Source organism: Scylla paramamosain, chromosome 13 (genome assembly GCF_035594125.1).
Source record: "Scylla paramamosain isolate STU-SP2022 chromosome 13, ASM3559412v1, whole genome shotgun sequence".
Classification (NCBI taxonomy): Eukaryota; Metazoa; Arthropoda; class Malacostraca; order Decapoda; family Portunidae; genus Scylla; species Scylla paramamosain.
In genome coordinates this window covers 3,720,001-3,731,662 of record NC_087163.1, presented here as the reverse complement: position 1 = coordinate 3,731,662, position 11,662 = coordinate 3,720,001, and the positions used below count along the sequence as shown (strand labels likewise).

Sequence of the window (11,662 nt, the reverse complement as noted above, 5' to 3'; positions counted from 1 at the left end):
TATATATATTATTAATATTATTATTATTATTATTTATTTATGCATTTATTTTTTTACATCATTACATACCAAACATGAAAGTACACAGGTGTTGACAGAATACGCAACGAAAAGATCCCATTAGAACACACTGCATGCGTGAAGGTATAATGCTATTACAGCTCCAGGACTGTGTGGCATGAAGTTAAAGTCACTGATAGTTTGTGAGTAAAAAAATCCAATACTGAGACATTACATTAACAAATGGATATATAGACACATACACTATATAAACCGATAGATATGTAAATGCACACAGATAGGTAGGTGGATAGTTTGATATACTGTACCTATGATAGATGCATTGAATAAGTTACTGCACATTCATTGACTGGAGGATAGAACTCATATGCGTATTACAAACCACTTACTAAGTTATTTGATAACTTTCTAAATTCAATGTGGACTGTGTTATTACAGGCTGTACAATTATTGTGTAGTATGCATGTGAGTGGGAATTAGCATGATTTTTTTTTTTTACCAAAACTATAATTATTCCCTTAATAACTTGACAATTTGCCTAATCTATTTTTCTTTTTGCTTTTAGGTCTAATTTGAGTGATCATTTGGATTTATTACTCTCGTTAACTCGAATTCTAATTAATTATTGTATTTCATGCAACGCCTTATTGTATTATCATTCTACTCGACTTCACCATGTAGAATATCATACTACAGGTGACATGAAAATTTCAAGAAGCAACCCATCTCATTACCAATCACTTATAACTGATTATTTGCCCAAAGCACGGAAAACGAAAAATAAATATTCGCATTTTTTCACGTCAAACCTTCACAAATCACATGCAACGAAGCCCTTCCTTTCCTAAGCCATAAACGAAGCACAGAGGGGCAGCTGTAATAAATAGGGTGCAGTCACACGTCTTGGCGGCACTACACACCGCATGCAGGCCTACGAGATACAGTGAAGTGGGGAAAAAACGCTTTACATTAATGAAGGTGAGGGCGGCGGTGCGCATGCGCGGCGGAAGGTGCGGGACAGTGATAACACAGCCTCGCCGCTCCTCTATTTTGCCATTTTTCTCCACCATGGGGGAGCCACAGAGTGCATTATTGCTTCGGAAACAGCTCGCAGGTAATTTTTCTCTCTCTCCTAGGCATGTAATGGTATAGATTTCGCCGTTAGAAACACATTTTGGGGCAGTAAGAGCAGTGTCCTTCAGGCAGACGATGGTGTACGGGGGGAAAGAAAAACAAAGCATGTGTTGTTTTATGTGTTGATGATGGCTTATGTGTGCCCTGTTTCCTCCTGGCGAGGTAACTGAGGCCTAATACTGCCACCAGGACGAGCCATGGCTTGGCAAATAAAGAAGAAAGGGCGGCCTTTGTCATGCAGGATTGAGGTCGGTCAGGGTCACCAAGGGAGTCTTAGACATTCTCCGTAACCAACGTTATGTCCTTTCTGACCCCAGACTTCAAATTATTCACATTATATAATCACAAATATAGCAGTCTTCTTGCCACATGGTCTAAATTTTGGTTGGTGTTTGGAATTCCGTGTAAATTAATTCAGTTCTGGATGGCCAAGGACCTCTCACTCACCACTTTGCCTTGATCATTGAATTCTCAAGTCCACGGAGACTGTACATCCTTGACCTGAATAACAAAGAAGGAAACGGTACAGAGATTGAAAAATGGCTGCATTAGACGCGAATAGAGCATGGTATTCAGTCTGTTGTAAGGCCTGCTTATTTATTGATGCATACTGAGAAGGATTACTCATTAAATTATTATTACGAGTCTTGATGCTTGGCGAATCAGTGGTACTGGCCAGACCTTGAACATTGCTAGGCCTGGTGAAGTGGGAAGTATTCTGGCTTTGTGTGTTAATGTAGCCATCTGAGCCACGAGGGCGAGGCTGAGTCACCTAGCTGGGATAAGGGTCATGTGGGAAATGCCAAGTACTTGCTGCCTACCTTGCCTCATTCCCCCTCCCCCCCCTTCCCCTCCACTTCCTTGGCTCCTAACTTCCCAACACACTCTCCTCCCTTTTTTCTCCCAACCTTATCAGTTATAATAAGCTGCTTGAAGTTTTCTTTGTAATTGTGCATCTCAAGGCAAAGCTGCTAATTTCCACATAGTTGGGAAACTTGCTGCAGCAAAGGGTTTCATGTTTTGCAAGGGATTTGACAGCATAGCCATGTCTGATACATAATAGCTTCATAAAAAAGTAAAAGTAAAATAGATAAATAAATATATATATATATATATATATATATATATATATATATATATATATATATATATATATATATATATATATATAATTTATTTATTTATTTATTTATTTATTTTTTTTGCTAGATAAAAATTATATATGATAATGAGAAATGTGTTAGGTTTAGTGAGATTTGGTAGTGTAGCAACAGGGGGACACAGGGGACACATTCTCCCTGCATGAGAATTGTCCCCCACAGGTACCCTCACACTTGTCACATCTGCTATATACCACTGGTGCTGTACTTTTCAATGTGGCATCAGTATTCTTCCAACCTCCACTTCCCTTGTGCTCCTGCATACTCAGCTGTGACCCTCTGGTGCCCCCCCCTGCCTCCATTGGTAGATACTTAGCCACACCACTCTTTGAATCACATTTATTAACCAGAGTTTAATCAAACTAGTACTACCGAACTCAAAAGTAGACAAAGTGGCTTACCATTATGTAATCCAATATTATATACAGGAAGTACAGTGTATCAGCATTCTTTTTCAAGTAATGGAATTTTACATAAAGGCATTAATAGTGATGCAGTCCTCTATAATATTGACGTCTGTTTCTTGGGAGAATTTGTGGGGTGGGTCATGTTTCCATATGTTCCCACTCATATACCCAAAAACTCTATTCTCCATCTGTAATCTTCCTGAGTATTCCAACTCTATAATGTTATGTCTTCTCATGTAAAAATTTTCCTTTCACATTTGTAACATTTCACCTTTATATATCCTCCTCAGTACCTCATTTCATTCCATTCTCTCCTTATGATTTGTCTTTCATCTGTTACTCTGTCACTCAACAGTTCATCCCTCTATGAGACATAATGAACTTTTCAGACTTTTTCAGCATTCATCCTGTTCACACCACAAACATTTATCAAAAAAATGTTCTGTGTGAATTCTCAATCTTTGTTTACAAGTTCATGTTTTAGTAGCACATATGTGCATTTACACAGTTGTGCTATCATATAGTGCCTTTATCTTTGTTCTTGCTGCCCTGCCTTTATCATGCTCCCCAAAGATCCTGTCACTTTTTTCCCTTGTATTTCTTCATCCAAAACTTCATGCTTGAATAAAATGACCAAGGCCCAACATTTTGAAGCCATTTTATTAATTTGTTTACTATGATCAGTTGTGATCTAGCAAGATGAAGCATTCTGGTGAGACACTTCAGCATTTGTAACATCATGAAAAAATACTTTAATCATCTAACCAAGAGTTTTGACAGAAGCCAAGAGTGGCTAAGCTCAGGAATGATATTTGATACATAAGGGATCAAAGATGGCTTGATTATCAAAGCCACTAATTGCCATGTTCACCAAGCATGCTGCCTGGCATCAGGTGCCTGGGTGGAATCCCGCTTTTGGTTATTGTGTAGTTAATATCTGTGGTGACTTTTGAGCAAGAAAACTAGCTGAGTTCATCACATTTGAAATCTTGCACCATTTTGTTGGTTTGTTTACAATGATCAACTGTTGCTAGGGAAGCTCAGTGAAGGGTTTCCATGTCCTTCATGTTGTTTTACCATAAACCAGTTACTGGTTTTCTTGTTTTATTTATTATCTTTAAAACAAATTGTTGGCAGCCTTACTGTATACAGTATTCAACACCATTTTTCTTATGAAGCACATGTTTGTAATTATATTGCACAATTATTGTTTTTTTTATTTTGCATTTACAAGAGCAAAATTAAGCAGATAATTGCCCCACACATCCTTCCAAACCAAAAAATCATGACTCATGGTGTCACTGATGCCAGTGCTTACACATGACTGGAATGGACTTTGCTTTAATGAGGCTGCAGTATTTTACTGAACAAGCATATTTGATTTCTGCTCATTGTCTAGATTGTCAGAGGTGAATTCATAAACATACCAACTTATATCTGTCTTCAGCGTCTCTCTCATCGCCGCAGTGTTGCATCTCTAGCTGTCCTCTACCACTATTTTCATGCCAACTGCTCTTCTGATCTTGCTAACTGCATGCCTCCCTTCCTCCCGCAGCCTCGCTGCACAAGACTTTCTTCTTTCTCTCATCCCTATTCTGTCCACCTCTCAAACGCAAGAGTTAACCAGTATTCTCAATCATTTATCCCTTTCTCTGGTAAACTCTGGAACTCCCTACCTGCTTCTGTATTTCCACCTTCCTATGACTTGAATTCTTTCAAGAGGGAGGTTTCAAGACACTTATCCTTCAATTTTTGACTACTGCTTTGGACTCTTATGGGACTGGCATTTCAGTGGGCATTTTTTTTTTTCTTTATTGGATTTTTGTTGCCCTTGGCCAGTGTCCCTCCTACATAAAAATGAAATATGGATACCTATTTTAAATGTATTTGTTTTTCCCCAGAGTTAAACAAGAATCCTGTAGAGGGCTTCTCTGCGGGACTTATTGATGACAACGACATTTTCAAGTGGGAAGTTCTCATTATAGGTCCTCCAGACACACTTTAGTAAGGACATTTCTACTTTCTGTGATAAAACTTGCTTATTTTATCTTCAGCATTTCATATACTGTATAGTCTTGTAGATGGTAATCATGATTATATTTATTCATTTTTTATTTTTATTTTATTTATTTATTTTTTATTTTTATTTTATTTATTTATTTTTTTTCAGTGCTGTATAAATTTGTAAGCATTCATTTATTTACTTTTTGTTTCATAAATTTTGCCTTGTTTGTTTGTATGCATAGATGTGTATGTGATATTAAGAAATTCTTGATACATTTCAGTGAAGGAGGATTTTTCAAAGCACATTTAATATTCCCCCGAGAGTATCCTCTACGACCGCCCAAAATGAAATTCATCACAGACATTTGGCATCCAAATAGTAAGTCAGATGTTTATCTTTGTAAATTATGAGATTTCCAGTTTTATATTGCCTTGTAGAGTGAGCATTTAGGATACTCCTCTCTTGTAGGACGATTTGAATTTCATGTACTATATGATGTGCTACCTAAGAAGATAGCATAAATGCCACCACATATTAATTGTGAGTTATTGCCTAGTTGCATCTTTGAAAACCAAACTTTTAAGCCTTCAGACTACAGACCTATACTACAGCTTAATTTCATGCATATCTAAAGTTATTGAATCTACTCCTATTCTCTTCTCCCTTCTCTGCCTTAAATTACTTATTCATTACTGCAGTGTTTCATATCTTGCTGTCTTCTATCTTTATTTCCATGGTTACTGCTCTTCTGAACTTGTTGACTGCATGCCTTAATCCATCCCACAGCCTTGCTGCACAAGACATTCTACTTTCACACCTCTTCCGCCCACCTCATTAGTGGAAAAGTTAACCAGTATCTTTACTCGTTTTTCCCTTCCATTGGTAAACACTGGAACTCTCTTCCTGTTTCTATTTCCATTTTTCCTGTTTTTCACGACTTGAACTGTTTCAAAGATGAGTGTCAAGACAATTCAGAACATAAATTGACCAACCTTGTGGATTCTTCTTATGCTGCTTTTTTATGAAAACATGAACAACATTTTTCTCCTAAGCTCACTTTTGTGCCCTGGTTTACTCACACACAAAAAAAGGGGAGGGAAGGAATCCTTCAAAAATAAAAATGAAATCACAATTTCTGTAACACAAGGCAATAACTTTTCAGATGCAATAATGTTTGTGATGCCCTCCAATTTATTTCTTTATATGAGATAGAACACTTAAATTAGTTCTTGCTCACATGAAAAATAATAGAATAAGATTTTATATTTTTAGTGATCCAATAATTGGATTAAGTTCTAGTTAACCTTTTATGTTCTTGCCTGCACACAACTTATTGGTCTTTAAAAAATCAAATATGTAAAATCTTGCAATAAATTGGATGATTTTGGGGAAGTAATGTCTTTGCATTCCTGAAATATGGGAAATCTGTGTACACATTTTGTGGTAAGAAATTCACTGATTTTAGGAGCATTTTTAAATTTGGTGTGTGTAAGATGTTTATTCATGTCAGATTTTTGAATTAGGGAAGCAAAATGGTGAGAAAGCAGGAAGTTAAGAAAGCATTAACCAAAAAGTATTATTAAGTCAAGAACAAACTTTTCAGTTGAGAAGAATGGAGATGTATGTATCTCAATCCTCCATGAACCTGGAGATGATAAGTGGGGTTATGAAAAAGCCTCGGAGCGTTGGCTTCCTGTGCACACGGTTGAAACCATCCTCATCTCCGTCATTAGTATGCTAGCGGATCCCAATGATGAAAGTCCAGCAAATGTTGATGCAGCGGTAAGTCAAGTAATTGCACTAATGACCACTACTTTTATGATGGTGAAAGTCAAGGCATGACTTACTTAGGACAGATTTTCAATAATTAAAAATATATATATATAATATATATATATATATATATATATATATATATATATATATATATATATATATATATATATATATATATATATATATATAAACTGACTTTGATTAATTTAAACATTCCTTTGTATATGATTTAATTACTCAATAACATTTACTATCCCTTTACAGAAAGATTGGCGTGAAGATTACAATATCTTTAAGAAGAAAGTAGCGCGTTGTGTTCGGAGAAGTCAAGAGGAATAGGATCTCTAGACATTAGCATATCCCTGGTGTGTACTATTACTGTGGTTAGTCCTGATTTATCATTCTCTTCGATGTATAAGAAGTGGCAACAAATTTCTTTAAGAAACTTTCATTTCTTGTTTTTTGTTTCCAATGTAAGTTTGGTTTCATTAGAGGAAATCAGTGGATTAAAACAGTAATTAGTTACCTTCATGTAATTTTGTCCTAGCTAATGCATTAATAATATTATTATTATTCAATGCAAAGATACATCATATGGGATAAATCAAGCAGAATTTGGAAAAATGTGAGGTTATAATACTAAGAGGCATTAGGCATTTCATTTCATATTGAAGAAAATAAATGATATGCAAAATGGACATAAAGACTGTTGGTTGGGACATTGTCAAAACTGACCAACCCTCACATATACTAATGAAAATCTGCATTTCCATTTGTATGTTAGAAAATATCTAATTAACCACCACTCTCAGTAATGTCCACTCTCTTTTATCTATGCTGTCTTTGATGTCTTGGTCAGTCCAGGAACAGCAGAAGAGCTTCCACTTTCCCTGTCCAAAGACTCCCCTTTTCATTTGCTGAAGCCCTCCACCTCTACCAACATCTCATTCACTTTGCCTTATTCTTTCATCTTCCAAGTGATCTTCATTCAATTCAAAAGTAGGATCTTCAGTTTCAGTCACACTTTCTATATAAACTCTTGGTCCTCAGTATGGTGAAACTCTTTTTGTGTTGTCATTACTCATTCCCCAACTTCATACTAAACTTTATTTGCACAGATGTTTGTACTGTATCTTAAATGTTTTCATTTGTTCTTACATTCTTATCAATCCATATGGTTTTCTCAGATAATTTCTGTACCCCATAATAATACTAATCCTTACTGTAGTGTAAAGGTAACATGAGAAAAAGTACATCCTATATGACCTATGCTAAAAGTGGGAATTTTCCACTCATTCCTCAGCATTCCAGTGCAACCAAATGCTTCCAGAAGGTGAACTGGGCTGAGGCAGAATCCCTCTGTGTTGTTTAATTTTATAAGAAACATTTATATGATGAATTCTGCATCACTAAGTGCTTTTTTTATGTGCCTTCCAGTTAGAATTCATTTGTTGGGAGGCATTGTTGTGGGGCAGTGACTTTGACAGTGGAACCATCTGTCATTAGCTGCACAAAGACAGATTAATAAAATTTTAGCAACCCACTTGGACTTATGATGTGTGCAGTTCCTGACTTTTTTTCAATAATCAAAATTCACATTTTTTTTCCTTGGCATGACATTCATCATTAAAACTTGTTAGGATTGCTTTGTGAATATGGGCTCTCATCTGTACATCACTGCTAATAGGAGAATACCATTCTCTAAACCTCTATTTATGCTCATAAATATTTATCTCCATAACCTTTGCAAGACATCCTCTGTGGTTGTGCTCTGTGAGTGGGATTCATGAATCTAATATTTTGAAATTATAAAACATCAACTCTGTCACAAGATATAAATAGGCCAGTGCAAATTGCAAGTAGTGTGGAATGTCTCATATTGATTTGGGGTAGAGTCTTTTGATAGAGTAGAGGAATTGAGAGATGGCAGAAATTATCACTTTACTTTGTATTCATCATGTAATCATAATTGCTATATGCAGCACAAAATGCAGCTCAGTATACTTACTTGTGAAGTGACACCTTTTTGTCTAGATGTACATTTCTAGCTTAGTAGAGATAGTACAAGTAAGATGTATGCCTATATAGATACCACAACATTTTGGAGTGTGATGGCACATACCACAAGGTTTTGGAGTCTGTGATAGCACATTAAACTGAGACAAGATTTGATTTGTCTGTGATCCCTTACTCTAAGGATGATCTCAGCATGACATAGATAATCAGTGGGAGCTCCTTATGACAAACTGATTCCATGAAGGCCATACTTGTTGCTAACCCCTTCTCACACTCTATTTTATTAACTTATCTGCTAAATCTTTGTGACTTTATAACTTAGAAAATTTTTCTCTGATTAATTTTTGAAGGGGTAAGTCATGATGGGTAATGTTAAGGACACCATTTAATTAATTAAATAAACTATCTTGTTTCAGGTTTAAGACTGTGAATGGTGTGGTAGTGAGTCCCAGAAGGCCACATATGGTCAGGAATCTGGACAGTAACAACTCCCAAGCTGCAACACACCTCTGATAAACTGATGTTGAAATACCTTGCAATTATGAGCAAGCACAATACTTAGTGATATAGGTCACTGATATGACCATATAACTTGCAAGATGGAAATTGGGTTTACAAGTTAAAAACAACAAAAACAAACAAACAAAAAAAAACAAAAAAAACAAAAAAAAAGTACTTTGTGGTTTAGTGGTGCAAGATCTGGGACCAGATGATGGAGTGAGACAAGTGTTGAACAGCACCCTTGTGGCATTATTTCTGATCAGGGTCACATTGTGAATAATGAGTGATCATTTTTTTAATAAAAGTGAAAACTCTTCGACCTACCCCAGGGAGAGAACAGCAGTGGAAAAGTTCACAGCCACATCTACGACACTTAACGAGACCTGATTATGTCAGAGCAAAAATTGAAATAAGTATATTCTCCCTGTCATTCATTTATTATGTAACAGCATGAACATTTAAATAAATTTAACTTTTCTTCATCACACAGGTCTTCTAAAATTTCGAATGATACTGTGTCATTTGAAATATTCGGGTAAGAAGAAAAGTTTGTTACTTTGCTATGATAAAATTAGGCAAGTTAAGGTCTAGAGTGGATAGTTTGTGGAAGTACATACAGGAAGGAGTGACTGCCTTTCCTTACTCAAATCCACAGTGCTCTTATAGATATTAAACTACTTGGTCAAGCCCTACTGTTAAAGAAATTTAGATTTTGTTAGGTATTTTGATAATTACTTCATTTGCAGCTTTGTATCAACAGGTAGCATTAAATCTTAAGTTGGTCCTGAGCAAGACAGTTGACTGATAATTTAGCAATGAGATTCTTAATGGCTCCCATAAAGTTTTCATACTATTCCATTCACTCAGATATTGGGTTAGGGCTGTACCTTTGCCCATTAGGAAAATAAATTAATAAAATAACTAAAAGTGTGGTGTTACATGAAAAAAGTTCCATGCTGTTATGACACAGCTGATTCATCATTAATAGGATCCTATTATTAAGCTGAAGGGATCTCATCAAGATAGCATCATGAACGTTGTTCTGTTTTTTTTTTTAATGAAATTAGAATAAGATCACAGTTGCTGTCTTGAGCCTTAAACTTTGTAATGGAAATGTGTTGCAAATTTTCAGCTATATATATATATATATATATATATATATATATATATATATATATATATATATATATATATATATATATATATATATATACACTGAAAGGGAATATGTAAACTTTGCTCACTTATCATGGTGGTGATGGACGTAGTCAAAACTCAAAACTGCAAATTTTCTGATCTACTTCACTATTCTTATTCAGCTTGAGGAATGAGTGCTCAAGGAACCACTACTTGTTACCACCCTCTTTCCTTTCATTCACATCACACTGAATACCTTCAGCAGCAGGGAACAAGGCTGTTTATAAGGAATGCTTTCATTTTGTTATTACATGAATGAGTTAGTGGCTCATTATTGTTATACATACCTTCAGATGGAGCACCCTTTAACTGGCAGATTTGATGGCTTTTAGTTAGTGCCAAAATGAAACCTTCTTCAAACATTTAAAATTTCTTAATTGATTCACAGACATCTTTGGGTACTGCTGCTTTTGTCCAACATTCAAATGGTAAAATAGCAGTATCACTTCTTTGCTTAATGCTGCCAAAAGGGCGTCTTCCTGAAGTGTATCTTCAGGTCAGTAAATCAACAGTTTAAAAATTTAATTTGCAACTCATCCAACCTGGCTTGATTTTGCCATGATAGTTGACTACATGTTCTGTAGAAACCCCATGAAAGATTTAATACCTCAAGTGTTAAGTTGTCTCATTGTTCATGTGTTGGGTCAGGAGATGATGGTGTCACCTTGCCATAGGGGAATTTAAGAATCTGTCACTGTTAAGCCTTAAGGAGGTAAGGGTGGAATGCAATCATTTCCCTGACCCAGCAATAAATGGAAACCCCAGTATGGAAAAGAAAAACACGTGTGATATTATACTGGACATATGAACTGCTACTGTGAACATTTGTTTTCTACTTTTTTCCATATTACTGCAATATGTTTTAAGTAACAGTTTGTAGTTGTCCTTCAATTCAATAAACACCAAGCTTCAATGATTATTTTTAGTAATAGTATCTGACAGTACTACTTAGTATCTTTGACTTGTTGACAGAAAGTGACTTGTTGACAGAAAGAACAAAAATATTTTAAGGGCACCACCATTACAAGAATGACTTGTTGACAAAAAGAACCAAAATATTTTAAGGGCACCATCATTACAAGAAACTATGACCAACATGGTGGATTCAAAATTTTAAAGTTGTAGAGACAACTTGTGGTGAAAACTGAATGTCAAGGATGGATGTAAGGTTATAGTTATGATGAGATGAGATGAGATGAGTTATGATGAGAATTAATGACACTGACACACACACACACACACACAGTCAGCTCTGTCATCTGACCTTGATGTGAAGATGTCGGAGTAATGCTGACCCTCAGTGTGGTTAGTGAGTCTTCAATCTCCTAGAGGCTAAGTGTTACAATGAGAAAAAATATTTGTGAATGTGAATATATTCATATAGATGCCTTATCTCAGCTACCTTTCTTGAAGGGGAACATTGACTGAGACAAAACAGCCACCAA

General features: G+C 35.7%; 1 protein-coding gene across 2 annotated transcripts; it reads left to right on the top strand.

Annotated features, from left to right (window-relative positions):
• Positions 1–975: 975 nt before the first annotated feature.
• On the top strand, positions 976–11,130 carry LOC135106356 (ubiquitin-conjugating enzyme E2 G1-like). 2 transcript variants are annotated; one of them, XM_064015286.1, is made up of 6 exons: positions 976–1,135; positions 4,624–4,726; positions 5,008–5,105; positions 6,331–6,509; positions 6,768–6,868; positions 8,936–11,130. In XM_064015286.1, exons 1-5 carry the CDS (start codon positions 994–996, stop codon positions 6,840–6,842), a joined length of 597 nt encoding a protein of 198 aa, XP_063871356.1. In that variant the 5' UTR covers positions 976–993; the 3' UTR covers positions 6,843–6,868; positions 8,936–11,130. The 2 variants fall into 2 exon arrangements, with proteins under 2 accessions (XP_063871356.1, XP_063871357.1); XM_064015287.1 differs by having other exon boundaries at positions 6,768–6,886.
• The last annotated feature ends 532 nt before the right edge of the window (positions 11,131–11,662 follow it).